Genomic DNA, 16,899 nt, shown 5'->3' on the forward strand with positions numbered 1-16,899 from the left:
ATAATGGCTACTTTATAATCTATCAATTATTAGCTGATAAGTTTGGAATTTTTCACCTATCTTTTTCTATCATATCTTTGCTTCTTCTTTTTTTTTTTTTTTTTTTTTAATCATCGAGCTGTTTTTTTTTGTTTTTTTCTCGTATTTATGACATTTTTGTTGACCTACAATTTAAAGCATGTTAATGGAATTAAGATTTTTAACCAATGAGAAAATTATTATGAGCGTTCTTATGTGTCCTCCATATTTTTGCATGGCGTTAATAACTTTATTGTGAATTTACTGCTACTAATATTTAATGGCTAATGTGTTGCCATTAAATATTACTTTTAGTTTCCATTGCTATTTAAAAAAAAATCTATAACTACAACTAGTATTATTTTAATATGCAACCATTCAAAACCGTTATTATTTCTTTTAGTTTTTGTTTGAAAAAATATCGTTTTATATGTCCATGTTTTCAAAAACGATATGATGCATTTTGTCTTTCTTGTGGGTTTAGAAATATGTGATGGTTTCGTTTGGAATCTAGATTCTACCTTTACAGTTTCGTATGATTTTAATTAATCCATCCACAATCTCCTCAACTAAAATTCCTTGGCTCTATTGTAGTGTTTTTTGTTTAACATACGGATGATGACTAACATAGAACTCATCAAAGCCAAAATTCCCAATGGATCATGTTCCAGGGGATATACAAAAGGCTGACATCTTGACTAAAGCCTTAGGGAGAATCAAGTTTAAAGAAATGAGGGATCTCGTAGGAGTTCAAGACGTATCACAAGAAGTTCTCAAGCTTAAGGGGGTGATTGTTGAAGTAAGCTTGAGTTAAGAAGCTTATGATCAAAGAAGTTAACTAGAGTTAGTAGTTAACTTGAGATAAAAGATAAAAGGTTTTTAGGAGTTATCTAAAAACAAGATATTACCTAAGCTCTCTAAGTCGGTTTAAACAAGTCGGTTTAATGATTAGGTTTTATGTTTTGTGTGTATAAATATGAGCTACCAAAGATGTGGTATGTCATATGAGAGAGTTTAGGGATTGAGAGATTTGTGTACTTTTGTTTTGAGTTAGTTTCAAAAGTAATAAGAAAAGGTGTTCTTATAATCACAAGTTCTTGATCAAAGATATATACTTTAGGATCTTAATTCAATAATAAAAGGACTACGTTACGATCTTGGCTTAAGCTTTACAACGTTCTCTGCATAGTAGTCTAGAAAGGCGTAAGCTTTATGAGGCTTAAAGGCTTCCATTCCTTGGATTTCAACTCTAGTGATAGTGTTCCTCTCGGGATTGTAGTAGAGAAGGTAGAAAGAGTCAGATATATTGTATGGCGACAATACAATATCACCCGTGTCACTCATTCCAACAAATCGTAACTTTGCCTCTTCGATTATATTCTTCAAAGGAGGAGGCAAAACGTAGATATAACTCGACCATTGATGTTTCTCGGCATCTTCTAAAACCCATAGTTGAATTCAAGTATATCGTATTAAGCCAGGACCAATGTTTGGCTGGAGTTTAGCTATTTTACCCTTGTAGTTTACAAGAGTTGGTTGAAGCTTACCTCCTGAGTTAAGTTTCATGCCATGAGCTTTCTTTACATAACTAATTAAACTTCTCAGACTTAATATCAAAGCAAACTATATCAGGGGACCCGGCCGTCTAAGTCATCACAAACTTGGGCTAAGTAATACAAAACACCATTGATGCATATCCCATCATATAAAGGCCGGGGATAACGATAATTAGCTTCATAATCCACAGGAACAGGAGAATGTGCCATGCCACATTTGATCTTCCTCCATGACGGTTTCTTTCCAGTTCCTAATGTCAGAACTTGATGCTCCCCAAAGACTCCTAAAATTGACCGGGTCATACATAATACTTTGAACTCTTTGTCGATCGGATCATACCCAAAATAGCTTGTATTATAGTTCTATTCGTTTTCACATGATTGCCCTGTGCTAGGGATACATATCAGTGGCACAGAAATTGTTCTTCCCTTTTATGTCCTATGACTGTTGAAACCATATACGAAGCCACAAACAGGACGACAAATATCACAGGGACGATTAATAGGGAAGCTCATATGAAAATTGACTGCTAAAGGAGAAGAAATCATGAGGCTTTGGTGATGAGAAGAAGAACGTTTCGCCGTCTCTTGGGAAGGCGAACAATAGCTTCGGGCGTGACGAAGATATGGTGAAGAAAGATTCGGTGAAATATGGATTGCCAAGCGTGGAAGCACATAGCTTCGATAAGCAATGAAATCTCGCTATAGACTTCGCCGGCAATCTCGCGAGTATCTCGATAACGAGATCGAACGGGAGGATCGTTTCGGAGTTTTGCTCTCCTCTTTTCCTTGAATTCGAACAAGATCGTGTATTGCGCCGTGTTTTCATAGCTGTCCCTAAAGTCTCTGTTTTTTCTTTTCGTCAGATAAACCCTAGTCTTTGATTCTTTATAAACGATAATATAACAAAACCCTAGGGCTTTTCAGATAAAACAAAGATAACATATAAGGGCCTATATATAAGTCTAGATTGCGAAAGATAAAAAAAGCTGGCTATTGAAAACGACTTCGTTGGTGATCTTCTCTGCTACCTTCGCCGGGAACGGAGAACTCTGCTGTTTCTAGCGACTTGCTTGGCACGCAAGTTCTCATCATAGGGCTACTTATAATCTGTTTCAATTCTGTAAATATCATTTTATAATAAGAACATTTACATCATTTTGCATGTCTTCCTTAATTATAACTGTGTATTCAACAAAAAAGTAAAACTAGTAGTATATATTATTATTACCCTTTTTAAATAGGAAACAGAGCAAATCTATTATAAACCGTTAAAAGTTATATACATACGTGTAAAATCGAAATCCAAGATCGTTTGCTTCAACTACATAAAACGGTTTTTTTTTTTACGATATGACTCATATCAGTATCATTGGTGAAGAGATAAACCAATGGTTAGAGAGGAAAATAAATATCACGAGACGTCGAGACCCACCAAACAGAGACGTTCACGTAAATCCCGTGATGCCGTGAGCCCCTCTCTTGACAAAATGTCAAATTAAGACACCATTGACGAAGGCATACGATCGAACACCTTTAATGTAATTTAGAATTTGATGGTCAAACATACACTAGGAGTACTATGTTTTCTGATTAAGCACATGACTGATTAAGATTAAAAAAAAAAACAATCAGAGTTCTCATTACCGAGGAGCTTGAAAATCGAAGCCGGCAAAGTCTTCCAAGAAAGAAACTTACAACTCTTACAAAAGGTCAAATGCCAAGGACACAAATCTAACATTACTTTGTTTATCTTCCTTTTTTATGGCCAAGGTTAGAAGAACATAACGAAAATATATCTGAAAAATTCTGGGAAAGAAAAAATTATATATTCTACAGCCTGCGTGACTCCTGTGGTTTTTTCTTTTTCTTCTTGTTTTCTCTTTTTACCCCTAAAAAAATTATGGAAGTCGCAACAATCTGTACAATAGAGAGAGAGACTTGTCCCATATATTTTCATGTCACAACAAATAAGCCATGACTTTCCACAAGATTTCATTCCAGAAAATCTATGGCTGAGATAGCCAATGGAAAATGCCTCTTCTTCTTCTTCTTCTTCTTCTTTCAAATATCCATACTCATCTTCAGAGCTGTAATGCCAGATCCGGATGCTGCGACGAGGACGAACCAGTCTGCTGATTAGAGCCCGGGGAGTTTGGTGAGACTAGCCTAGCGTTTAGGTCCGGTGGAAATCGGTGGAATTCCTGTTTGGTGTAAGGAAACAATGACCCTTGTTGTTGCGAGCCCGGTGTGGCCTCGTTGCTTACCTTTGGTTGTTGCTGTCTCGCAATTCCGAGCATCTGATTTGCATTATGGCTGAATCCGCGGATAAGGCCGTTGCTGCTCTCTGTTTTGATTAGCGGCCCTGCCTGGTGAGAGGAGGATGATGGGTGATCAATTTCTGGATTCGCAGGTGGTGGTGCGGTCTCTTCGATGGGTTGAGAAGAAGAATGTCTGTTTCCTATGAAAGCGCTCGAGACTGAAGCGGTTGGAGACAGGATTCTGTTCGAATGATCATCAGACGCTAAGTCATTAGAACACTTTTGTTTTCCGGACGACATTAATAAGTTTTGTTTCTGAGAATCATCCTCTTCAGGTCCTGCTGGGTTCTCTCCAACCCAACCTTGACCAAATTTGATTCCAGAGGGCAATACAGTCTCGATTCTCCTCGATGCAATTTTCCAGGCAACAGGACCGATATTTGCAGCATATCGTGCTAGACTCTTCGCGTAACCGTACTCCATGTTCAGCCCAACCTGATGAATAAGGATAACAATGGTCAGACTCTTGTTTCTCTATACAAAGGAAATATTAGAGCTGGTAAATACGTACTGGAATTAACTGTTTTAACTCGTCTTCAAGCGTTGTCAAAACCGACGGTTCCTGGGTAGAAGTCGAGAGGTGGTTGTAGGTATCGCGTCTGTTATCGTCCACATTGAAATGTTTCATCCCATACTTGTTAACCGCCTTCACAACCGAAGCTACAGAGAAACAAGAAGATGGTTCATATAGGCAAAAAAAGAAAGTATGAAAGAAGGTAGAGCAGAGGCAGAGATTATTGTACATGGAAATTCGTTCTCCCAGTCTACCGACCAACCACTTTGGGTTTCGCTGTTATGATTGATTCTAACTGATGATTCTGCTTGACGGAATTTGTATGAAGGAGGAGCCTTTCTTAAATTGTAAGCACCAGAAAACTTATTAGAGCTATCTCCAGGAATGAGAGCATCAGCTGAAATTTCAGAAGCAGTACGGTCAATCGAAGATGGTTCAGGCTGTTTCTTTGGCGGACGGCCTCTTCTGGCAACTTTTGGCTGCTGCTGTTGTTGTTGTTGGCTTTGTGGTTCTTCATCATCACTGTCTTGCCTTAAATTCTCAAAGTCCTTTTTCGCCAATTCTTGTATAGCCCGTGCCTGTAAACCAAATTACACACTATTTTCAGAATCCTGGAATGAAATATCAAAAGAAAGAAGAATAAGGACATACCTGTCGATAATATACAGTGTCTGCTGAATTGTATTCCATTGCATTTGTACATATTAAAAACACATCTCTCTGCAAAAAGAACAGGGCGAGAAGCTTTATATATCAGAGAGGGGAAAAGAAAGGTTGTTCCTACACCAATCTCCTCACAAATAACATACACCCTACACTACATGTATCTTCATTAGTTAACACTTAGCAGTGGTAAAGCCTTAAAATCTCATAACTGAAAGAAAATGCACACAAATAAACATCATCAAGCAATGGTTCTCCATAAGAAGTCCTAACGAAGTTTCAAAATGAAGATGCTAAGAAACAAAACTTTCTGTAGCTATCGAACGCATGAAAACCATCAAGGAGAGGACTTGATCCAAAAAGAGGAGTACAAAGACATACCTCAAATTGTTCTAAAGTGGCATATGCTCCAGAGTCTAATTTCTTCCGCAATGTGCTAAAATCCATTGGATTCGTAATAATCTCATGATAATCAGGAAGCTGCAAACAACATACCGAAACACAGATAAGACAAACAGAATCTCGTAATATTAACGAGCTTAACATCAACAAGAAAGACATTCTCACCTCCTCAGGATCAACTGGATCTGAGTAAACGCCATAAGTATCCTTCCTTCAAGTGTTTATAAAACAACAAACGATCAGAAAAACCAAAACCCAGTAGTTGCTTGAACCAAAGATACAAGAAACGAGAGAATGACAGAGAAGAAGGAAATGAACATACTTTTGAAGTCTATCGAGGATGAAGACTAACAACTTTTTGTCTGGCAAAGATGTAGTGGGGCCAGACTCCACGGGAGACCCTGTCCACATGTAATCCAAAAATTCCTTTTAATTTAATCCCCGCAGAAAATTCCCCTACGCTTTTATCCTCGTACGAAATTTATCAGTTTATTTGCCTTTTTCAAGAATTAAAATTAAAAAAGAGAATTAATATATATATATATATATAAACCTTGAAGAATGTCTGTCGCTTTCGAAGCCTTTTCTCCCTGCAAGAGTAGTATTAACCAACAGATCATCAACTCCAAAGTATGTCCATTAAAAAGGTAAAGCTTTCGTAAACTCACAGAGAAAACAAAGTACACATGTGTTTATGTTTCACGTTCACGCAAGGAACTGATAGATAGTAAGTGAGGAAAAGACAAACTGAAACTACTTGTTTTCAGACATGATGGTTTCAGTTTTCAGTGCAGAGAGAGGCATCTTTAATTCAGAGGTAAACTAACACTTTTAATCACCAGGAAAAATCAATATTATATAATAAAGCGAGAGAATAAAATCGGATAAACACACAAGCGAGAGAATTTTCTTAAGCCGAAGACGAAAAAGGGAAAATTTAATTTACAGAGAAAAAGCAGAATTATGAATTCTGATTCCCACCAATTAAAATCCAAGGGGGAAAAAATGACTCAGTCAAACTCATTCCCACTCACTATAATTCAAGCAGAGACGAAGAAGAAGAAGAACTCAACAAACGCGCGAAATTATTTAAAACCTAATTTCAATTTGGGGAAAACGAATTCGATATCCGAAAAAGGAATTGAATTTCTACCGTATAATCAGATCCGCCGCCGTCGATCTTGCGTCTGTCAAGATTCAGATCGGAACCACCGGATTGAGAATTAGGAGAATGTCGATGAGAGTGAGAGTTCAATCCATGTAAAAGCTTATGTTTCTTCTCTCGCCGCTCGTCATCGTCTTCCTCAGCGGCTTCGTCTTTGATCCAAGGGGAATCGGAAGATACACCGTTTGAATTAGGGTTCCGGCGTTTGGATCGGGAGGCGGAGTTTGGATTGTGATTGAGAGAATTAGGGTTTTTGGAGCCGGATCTATTGTTGTGGTTGTGGTCATCGTCTTCTTGATGGTTCTTGTGTTGTTGTTGCTGTTGTAATTGTTGTTGTTTGATAGCTCGTTTTTGAAGGTCTAATAGAGATGGCCTTCCTTTCTTCTTCTTCTTCGTCATTGTATCAGCTACCTCACCCATTTTCTCTCTCTCTCTCTCTATTTCCCCTTTCTCTCTCCTCTTTCTCTCTCTATCTCTCTCTCTCTCTCTGTTTCTCCTCCTAAACAGGCGTTTTGGTTTTGTGTTTTCTTACGTTTTTTTAGGAAAAAAAAACTCTAATGTGTGTGATTGTGAACTCGCACGTGCTGAGAAATTCGTGCTTTTTCTTATGATTACTGGACAAGTTTGGGCTAATAATTTAATGGGCCGTTATAGGCCCAAATATGAGTTGCGTTCGTTGATATTGTTTGGTCTTCAAGGCAGTCGTCGTAGTCATGTCTGGAGAATCGAAGATCATCGAGTGGCCAAATTCCGAGCTCAACAAGCTAAATCACGCATGTAACACTGAGAACGTGTATTCGTGCTGGTGGAGAACATGATGATCTCCATGATGTGAGCAAAGATACTGACCATCATCACACCTTCTTTAAAATGCTTAGAAATTGGTCTTTTGGAGACTACTTCAACAAGGAAGCCATTCGAAAGGCCTTGGGAGCTTCTTTAACCAAGGTAAATCACAATTCTGTAAAATGAGTCTTTTCTTTTTATTTTGAGAGCTGATGAATTGGCTTCCCTGTTTCTTTTCATGCCTCAGGTTAATAAATTGAGTTACTGCTTTGTTACTTCTCCTGGGGACCATTCTGGTCGATTTATTATCTATTTGATTATGGGTCTTGGTAACATCATCTCTGGTCTTTCCTCTATGGGAGGGAAAAAAAAATCATGAATGTTTCTGATTTCATTTTTTTGTACTAACAATATGGTAAAGACATTTTAGTATGACATTAGCATAATCCAAATAAAGCACCAACTAAGCAAACACTATATAATCATCACTAAAAAAATCGAGCATGACTAAAACCGATTTGAACATATATAAAATCAATCATACAACCATCAAAAATGGCCATAGCTGCCACCTCATCATCTCCTTTGTGTTTTCTCAAGTAACGTCTTCATTTCAATTTTACTCAGATTAAAAGTATTTTCTAAGTGGTTCCACATACAAATGACATCTCCTTACTCAATCAGCACTAGCTAGAGCCACTAGATTCGGACTACCAAAGCAAATTAAGACCAAAGAATAGTTGGATTTGAGTTTTAAACTTGTGTGCTACCAGAAACCACTTCTTTTATTTTCTTAGTATAGTAAAAATTAATTCTAAATGGTTCCCACATAGACATTAGTCCTCCTTACTCCTTACTCAATAAGCAAAAAGTGGAACAATTTGAGAAATGTTGAAACAATGTGTCTTCCATTGTACTTAGTATGGCACATTGAGCTACTAGAAGCCACTTTTGTGGTTTTACATACATGAATCTGTAAAAGTGAATTGGATCACATAGACACGGCTTCTGGTGGTTACTAAATGAAGGAGAGAGTATGATGGTGACAGAAAAACAGCAAAAGCTATACCTAAAATGGATAAAGAATTTCTTAAGCGCGTGGGGCAGTTGGGAGAAGAAGAAGAAGAAGCAAAGGAAAAAGTAGAGCAGAGAGACTCATCTCTCGGCTATAAAAACAGAGAGAGGGTCACAACACAAATCACTACTACAGAACAACACAGAGCAAGAGATCAAATAGCAAAAAACTTATAATATTCTTTCAAAAGCAAAAATGGGGATCGTAGCATTCAACTGGACAGAGGGAAACAACAACCAACTCACGCTGCTGATGAACAGAGACAATTGGGAAAACAGGCAAGTTTAATATTCATTCTACATTTTTGGTTTTAATTTTGTGCATCAGACATTGTTGTTGAATACCTTTTTTGATTCTTTTTTTCTTTCTGTGAGTGATTAATAGGGTCATAAGTGGGGCATCTTGGAGTCGAAACGGCCAGATTTTGAGTGGTCGGTGCAAAGCTAACAACGGAACGTGGTTTGGTATCACTAAACGAGGCCGAGTCGCTTTTCTCGTGAATACATCGTTGTTGTTAGACCGCGTTAAGGCAAACAGCGGCTCGGAGTTGTATCCCGTTCATTTCTTGGAGGTTTGGTTTGTTTGCTTTTCTTCTCTTCATTTATATCCAAACTCTTTTCGATCTCTTTGATCACGGGATTGCTTTTGATTACAGGGCAATATGAGTCCAGACCAGTTTGCCAACGAACTGAGACTGCATGAAAAGCAGAGTAATGAAAGGCATGTCTATAGTCTTATCGTTGCAGACATGACTTCGAGTTCAATGGTTCATATCCTGAAACCCTTGGATACTAAGTCGGATGTCATAATAGAGACCGTTCCGTTTGGTGTGCATACACTTTCTTCTTACCAGGGCCTCGATTCCACAGAATCTTCCAGGGTAATTTTATCTACAAGTGTCTTGTAATAGAGTAGAGTTGTTACAACCATTTTGCAAATGTTTCGTATAGTTTCTTTTTTATGTCTAAAACCAAATCCTCTGTTTGCTTATTTTTTGGTATCATTCAGGATTCACGCCTGAGAGGCCTTTTTAGCCAGATGATTGTTGATTTGGGAAACATTGAAAAATCACAGATGGAGGGGATTGCTGGAAGGTTTATGTATGATGCTGCAGGAGGAAGAGACGCGGTGTTTCTCCAAACTAGAGATGATCATCCTTCTGGAAATGTAAGATATTGATCTACTGTTGTTATGATCCTCACTATATATCCCTTAATAAATCTCCTTTTTTCCCATTTCTATTCAGCTTGGAAGCCAACGCTTTGGAACAACAAGTACGACAGCATTGGTTGTGAAACGCACCAAGGAAGTGATGCTCTTTGAGAGGTACATGGAGGAGAATGGTGCATGGACCAAGAACCACTTCGCTTTCAACATCCAGTAGAGTTACAAAGAAGCTTTGGGCAGCATCCGAATATTATATTATAGTAGTAAATAATCTTGTTGATGCTGTAAATACATCTTTTTAATTAACCTTGTTAAGATTCAGGGAAACTTATTTCCTTGGTTTCTAGTCTATGAACATTATGCTTGATATAAATTAATAAATAGTGGATTTTCTTAAAGTTGACTTTATATTTTCCATCTATAAAATTCTTGAGCTATTTTCCAACTTAATATATGTATTTCTCAATTTCGGTGATAAACACCAAGCCATAGTTTGCACTTTGCAGAGTGAATGCAGACAATTGGGCTAACTTATATTCTTTTTGGAAATCCTGATTAAGCAATTTCAAGCAATTCGTCAAGACTCTAGCTAGTACTTTCTCCAAAGCGTTGACAGTACCACATCACTATTTTTTATAGTGACTCTAGACTCTAGCTAGTACTTGTGAACTTGTAGAAACGTAATTAAGAAATGAACAAAAACATTGAAATCAAGAAAAGCAAGAACATTTATGGGTATCAATCAAGAAAAAAACAAGAACGTATGAGTTTAGAAAAGACAAGAACATATAGAAATTAAGAAAAACCAGACGCACTAACATTTATCATAACATTGAAATCAAGAAAAAGCAAAACTCCTAGAGAAATTAAGCAGACTTGTCCTTGTTCTTCATTTCACATCTCCATGTCGAAAGTGATCAAGTTTTTAGTATGAATATTATGCAAATCTTCAACTTGTGTCACAAGAAATCTCTTTTCTCTTATTTTTTTGGGTAATAAGTCTTAATGATTCCACATGCACACATAAATGATCATTATACGAGAAAATTAAAACAGATCACATAGCTACTAGTCTAGGATTACAAATGCTAAGATCAAATAATAGGTGGATCTGAGTCTTAAACTTGTGTGCCACTAGAAACCACTTTTGTATATTTTTAGTATAGTACAAATATTTCTAAAGTGTTCCACATACACATTAGTCCTCCTTACTAAATCTGCATCTTCCATTTTACTTAGTATAGCAAATTGTGAAACTAGAAGCCACTTTATTCGTTTTACATACATGAATCTGTAAAAGTAAACTTCATTACATAGACAAGACTTCTGGTGGTTACTCGATGGAGGAGAGAGTATGATGGTGACAGAAAACAGCAAAAACTATATCCAAAATTGGATACAGAAGCTCTAAAACTTGTGTGCTATACAAGAAACTACTTCTTGTATATTCTTAGTATAGTAAAAAATAATTCTAAATGGTCTCCACATACACATGAGTCCTCCTTACTCAATCTGCTCGAAAGTGGAACAGTCAAGAAAATGTTGAAACTCTGCATCTTCAATTTTACTTATTATAGCACATTGTGTTACTAGAAACCACTTTATTCGTTTTACATATATGAATCTGTAAAAGTAAACTGTATAACATAGGCACGGTTCCTAGTGGTTAGTGAATGGAGGAGAGAGTATGTATGATAGTGACAGAAAACAGCAAAAACTATATCCAAAAATGGATAAAGAAGCTCTTAAGCGCGTTCGTGGAACTTACGTTGGAAGAAGTTGACAAGTAAAGGAAAAAGCATAGCACAGTGAATCATCTCTCGGCTATAAATACAAAGAGGGAGTCACAATACAAATCACAACAAGATCAGAAACAGATTCCAATAGTGAAAAACTTTAAACTAATCCGACTAGTGAAGAATGGACATAGACACAGTGACGTTTCTATATTGCGGTGACGGATTGGTGCTCCTCATGAAGACAGACGGCAATGAACGTGGGCAAGTCTAATTTATTCGACCTTTTGGGTTTAGTTTATGCATCAAAATCATTATTTTATCTAATTTTTCTATGTGATTAACAGCACACGCGAACCGTTGGCTTGGTCGGACGCTGATGGTTTAAGCTGTAAGAGGTGTGGCGTGGTATGGTTTGGTCATAAAGAAGGCCGAGTTGTTTTAATTTGTTCTCTTCCACTTTAATTTCACCTTGACCTTTGTATTCATGTATTTCTCAATCGAGCAACTTCTCACGCATACGTCAAATACTTTGTCGTCAAAAGCACTTGGACCACATCGAATTTTTAGATTTTGAACAATATTTCCATTAATGCAATATTCATATGTTTTTTTTTTCAAGAAGACATGTTTGATGGGGGAATATCTAGAGAGTTTTTCCGTAAACTAAGTTTTTAAGTTCTAACTTTCATTCAAAAAAAAAAAAAAAACAAACTAAGTTTGTAACAAAACCAATGCATGACGTGTCATATTCATATATATCTTGGAGATTTTGGGAGTGTTATCCGATTTTGTGAATATTAAATCAACTTTGATAGAGAACTTTAATCCATTCTTATTTAAAAATTAATTTTCAAAATTGTAAAAAGAAATAAATTTAGAATTTAAGAAATTGTAATTATTATTGGATGTATATTTTTGACCTTTTGTTGAAATCAATAACTATATAATATCTTCATGATTTCATCAAAGACTATCTAGAGTTTTAAATCATCTTTTAAAATCCATCAAAATTTAATTAAAACATGGTAATTTTGATTTTCTTATAATGGTGAGATTGTCTCTTGAAATGATCATTAAATTATATTTTGTTCTCTATTTATAACTTCCTTAGTAATAACTGGAATTGACAAACAAAAATAATCGAATCAACAAGCTAAAAAATCTTGCTTTGATTCAACTATGATCATGAATGATTTACCTTTGCATCTTCTCGACGAGATTCTCTTCAGATTAGAACCCAAATCCATGGCGATGATGCGATGTACAAACAAATCTATCAAATCGTATTTAACTGACCCAAGATTTGGACCTCAATACCCTTTATGGGTCAGATCCAATTTGATTAACCTTTCGACCTCTGACAGATCTCTCGTCGGCTGCCAGCCTTTGGTCTCTTCATCTGATTCTGTGGCACTAGAATACATAGCAGGGTTCATCAACGACCGATGTTACATTTTTGGCTCATGCTCCGGCCTTCTCCTAATATACATTGGTCATCTCTTCGTCGCAAATCCCTTGACAAAGAAGTTTCGAATCCTGAATCACTCTGGTTCAAAGCTTCTGCCTCACATAGTTGGTTGTGTCGAAAAGTATGATCCTTATGACCCCGATGGTCCCCTTGTTCGTCGTACAGAGAGAGCGATGTGCGTTGGTTTCGTGGTAGATCCATCTCAAACCACCAAGAGATTCAAGATCGTCTGCATACTTGAGATGGAAACGAAGTACAGATTCGAAATCAGCGACGGAGATTCTTGGAGGTTATCGAAAACGACCCTAACGACTAGCTCCAAAAGTGGTCTCAAGACGCGGATAAAACCTGTTTACGTAGACGGCAATCTTCACTGGTTGAGAAACGACTGGAGCCTCATAGCATTCAATCCCGAGACAGAGCAAGCACGACTGATTCCTTGTAGCTTCCATCCAACACCGGACACGAAGGTGCTTTTCGCAGCAAAAGATAAGATCAACCCCATGACCTTGATATCAGGGACGATAAAAGAAATCTCAATCTACACACTGCTTGGGAATCACAAGTGGGCACTCGAAAGGCAGATCAAGAATGTATCAATGGAGAAAACAAGGTTTAAATATTGGAACGTAGTTGCATATGACGGCAAGTGTCTAGTGGTGTTGGAGAATAATGTGGAAGCTGACAGTTGGCGAGTTTTGGGGGGAGTCGAATGTTGGTCCGAAGACTTCTATATGTTTACGCCCTCCTATTTCTCTATTGAGGAGGATGAGCAGACAAAGGTGATTGTAGCTTCTGATGACCAACACATCTCCTATCTAACTACACTTTTGGAAGTCATTGATCCAACAAGGTAAACTATCACATTGTTTGATTATTTTGAGACAATATATTATTATTAATCATCGCACTCACTCACTACCTGATTCCTTAAACCAGTCAAAGAGACCTCACAAAAAGGACGAATCCAAGCTTCTTCACAGGGACTTACAGATCCGGTCATTTCCGTTGCTATCAATTTTAAAATGTAGTGTAATCTACAACAATGGCGGAGGAGGTGGATTTAAGTTTCTCATAGGCAATTCATTCAAACATATTTGATGCATTTTCTAAATATCATGTTCCAGTGCATTATGATTAACTTGATATATAATAAAATCAATCATTCCTCTAATTATACGAGTTGTTCTGTCCTCATGTTCAAACTACACATCAGATTCTTATACACTTAGACACAGCATACCAGAAGTTATCAACAAGAAAACTTACCTATGAAGTTCAGAGATCAAGTGTATCCCATCACCTGCTCTCTCTCCCATCTCTTTGGGACCATAAGTTCTAATCCTAACTCAGAAAAAGACTGTAATCAATTCAAGCAATAACACTACACAAACATCAAAAAACCTTAATTTAATTGAACAATGGATATAATTGAACATCTAAAGACTACAAAGCAAAGCAGGTCCGTACCGGACTAGTGAGCCAGATGAGTGATTTGGACAAATGTGTCCCGTGTGTCCTTTGAGTTATGACTAAAATGTTGGAATCTCAAGTCATGCGTTAGCATTGTGACATTTTGATCTTATAATGTTACCGAATAATAATGGCTATATATGCCTAAATAAATTAAAATAAAACACACGACCAACAAACTGCCACCTCATCATCTTCATCTCCAACGTGTTTTGTTTAACGTCTTGGTTTCAATTTTACTCAGATTAGTAAAAGTATTTTCGAAGTGGTTCCACATACAAATGAATCCTCCTTACTCAATCAGCACTAGCTAGAGCCAATAGAATCGGACTACCCCAAAGCTAAGCTAAGACCAAAGAGTAGTTGGATTTGAGTTTTAAACTTGTGTGCTACTAGTAAACCACTTGTTGTATTTTCTTAGTATAGTAAAAATAATTCTGAATGGTTTCCACATAGACAAGTGAGTTCTCCTTACTCAATCCGAAAAAAGCTATAGAACAAAAGTGGAACAATTGGAGAAGTGTTGAAACAATGTGTCTTCCATATTACTTAGTATAGCAAGTTTATGCTACTAGAAGCCACTTTTTTCGTGGTTTTTCATAACATACATGAATCTGTAAAAGTAAATTGCATCACATAGACACGGCTCCTGGTGGTTAGTGAATGGAAGAGAGAGTATGTATGATGGTGACAGAAAACAGCAAAAGCTATATCCAAAAATGGATAAAGAAGCTCTTAAACGCTTTCGTGGAACTTACGTTGGAAGAAGTTGACAAGTAAAAGAAAAAGAAGAGCATAGTTGAATCATCTCTTGGCTATAAATAGAGAGAGGGGATCACAACTCACAAGTCACAACAAGATCAGAAACAGATTCCAATAGTGAAAAAAATTAAACGAATCCGACTAGAGAAGAATGGACACAGACACAGACACAGTGGTGTTTCAATGGAGCGGTGACGCATTCGTGCTCCTCGTGAACACAGGAGGCTATGAACCTAGGCAAGTCTAATTTATTTGACCTTTTGGGTTTAGTTTGTGCATCAAAATTGTACTTTATCTAAATTTCTGTGTGATTAACAGCACACCCGACCCTATGGTTTGGTCGGAAGCTAATGGTTTAAGAGGTACGCAAGAGAATTGGGGCAACGTATGGTTTGGTTATAAAGAAGGACGAGTTTTTTATCTTTCCAATAGCCATCAGCATTTTATTCACCTTGACCTGCTGCCCAGTTTCTTCGAGGTATATATAATTAGTGTATTTCTAATACATAAATAAATGTTATAGTTAAAAGTTTATTTTTGTTAAATTATTTGGATCTCAAGGCCGGATCGGATTTGCTTTGGTTATGCAGTGCGCAAAGACTCCACGTCGATTTGTAGAGGACTTTCCCCAAGAGGAAGTTGAAGCCTTTGGGCCTGGGTTGAAACTACTTGTAGCAGACATAAATACAGGATCAATGGTTTATGTCTGGAAAAGGTCTATACATGAAAAAAGACTCCATGTAGATGATGTTGCTCATGGTGTTCATACCATTTCTGAAACCGGATTTGATTCCAACTCTCTAAAGGTATTATACTAGAAAAAAATTTGTTAGGGGTAATCTATTCAAGGCAAATATTTTCTGAAAAATCAAACCCTCTTTTTGGTCTTATATGCAGGATAATTGTCTGAGAGAAAACTTTAATGCTATGATTGCTGGACATGCAGAACTGCCGCCAATTCAGAAAATTGTTGAGGATCTTATGAGGGAGCCTCCATTTTTTCTCGTTACTTTGGATATTCCTGTAAGAAAATTAAATCACTCAGCTCACACCTGCATGCATTGATGTTTTCTGGCTCAATCCTCTCATTCCACTTTACTTTCTCTTTTCTTTCTATTTAGGGCAAGAAGTATCGAACAGTACGTACATTCGGAATGGACATAAAAGCCAACAGACCAAAAGCGCGGTTCTATGAGAGGCATTTGAATGATGATGGTAAATGGGTAGGGCTAGGTGCGATAAGTGACCCGTACGTGTGATGCTGATGACTAGATAATTACAAATCTCCCTATTATTATTAATAAGTTAAATATCTAGTTGACCCTCCTGTTATATAAATCATATATTGTCGAATCCTTAAAATTAATAAATAAATGGTTGGTTTTACTATACTTTCTTACTTTTTCTCTACCACTTTATTTTCACCTTGTATTCAAGTATTTCTCAATGGAGCAACTTCTTAACGCAACGCTTAATTTGAGTGATTAGGTAATACAGAAACAAACTGAATTAAAGGAGAATGGTCGTTTCTTTATGCTGATCTAATAGTAATCTCATTGTTGAAGTATTTAGTCTAAAAATTAAAATCAATGGTATAAGACAATGTAGTATAAACCCAAGCAGAATCTCTTACAATAGCAGCAATGACGCAGAAGAATAGTCAAACCAAATCAACAAACACGGGGTTTATCATACAACTTGTCGAACCATTGATGTCTATTACAAGGGTAGATTAAAAAAACATTTGAAATTTGAATGAAATGCAGAGATAACTCATCGAGAAACTGGTG

The 16,899-nt window shown here is 36.9% G+C and overlaps 4 protein-coding genes and 1 pseudogene across 4 annotated transcripts; 3 read left to right on the forward strand and 2 right to left on the reverse strand.

Moving 5' to 3' along the window:
• Positions 1–1,167: 1,167 nt before the first annotated feature.
• Positions 1,168–2,448, reverse strand: LOC9326460 (annotated as a pseudogene).
• A 749-nt stretch (positions 2,449–3,197) lies between these two features.
• Positions 3,198–7,155, reverse strand: LOC9329187 (bromodomain-containing protein 9). Its single transcript, XM_021013605.1, has 9 exons — positions 6,628–7,155; positions 6,028–6,064; positions 5,797–5,875; positions 5,640–5,685; positions 5,454–5,552; positions 5,061–5,129; positions 4,639–4,987; positions 4,407–4,555; positions 3,198–4,330 (listed from the first exon to the last, which is right to left on the reverse strand). Exons 1-9 carry the CDS (start codon positions 7,057–7,059, stop codon positions 3,659–3,661), a joined length of 1,932 nt encoding a protein of 643 aa, XP_020869264.1. The 5' UTR covers positions 7,060–7,155; the 3' UTR covers positions 3,198–3,658.
• Positions 7,156–8,457: 1,302 nt separating this feature from the next.
• Positions 8,458–10,065, forward strand: LOC9329188. Its single transcript, XM_021014434.1, has 5 exons — positions 8,458–8,778; positions 8,885–9,071; positions 9,156–9,380; positions 9,509–9,667; positions 9,747–10,065. The coding sequence occupies exons 1-5, from the start codon at positions 8,696–8,698 to the stop codon at positions 9,882–9,884; spliced, it is 792 nt and encodes a 263-aa protein (XP_020870093.1). The 5' UTR covers positions 8,458–8,695; the 3' UTR covers positions 9,885–10,065.
• A 2,429-nt stretch (positions 10,066–12,494) lies between these two features.
• LOC110224666 (putative F-box/kelch-repeat protein At1g20940) lies at positions 12,495–14,048 on the forward strand. The gene is made up of 2 exons (XM_021011172.1): positions 12,495–13,727; positions 13,814–14,048. Exons 1-2 carry the CDS (start codon positions 12,586–12,588, stop codon positions 13,896–13,898), a joined length of 1,227 nt encoding a protein of 408 aa, XP_020866831.1. The 5' UTR covers positions 12,495–12,585; the 3' UTR covers positions 13,899–14,048.
• A 1,952-nt stretch (positions 14,049–16,000) lies between these two features.
• On the forward strand, positions 16,001–16,445 carry LOC9326461. The gene is made up of 2 exons (XM_021014237.1): positions 16,001–16,132; positions 16,231–16,445. The coding sequence occupies exons 1-2, from the start codon at positions 16,001–16,003 to the stop codon at positions 16,366–16,368; spliced, it is 270 nt and encodes an 89-aa protein (XP_020869896.1). The 3' UTR covers positions 16,369–16,445.
• The last annotated feature ends 454 nt before the right edge of the window (positions 16,446–16,899 follow it).

Source organism: Arabidopsis lyrata, assembly GCF_000004255.2.
Source record: "Arabidopsis lyrata subsp. lyrata unplaced genomic scaffold ARALYscaffold_1, whole genome shotgun sequence".
Taxonomy (NCBI): domain Eukaryota; kingdom Viridiplantae; phylum Streptophyta; class Magnoliopsida; order Brassicales; family Brassicaceae; genus Arabidopsis; species Arabidopsis lyrata.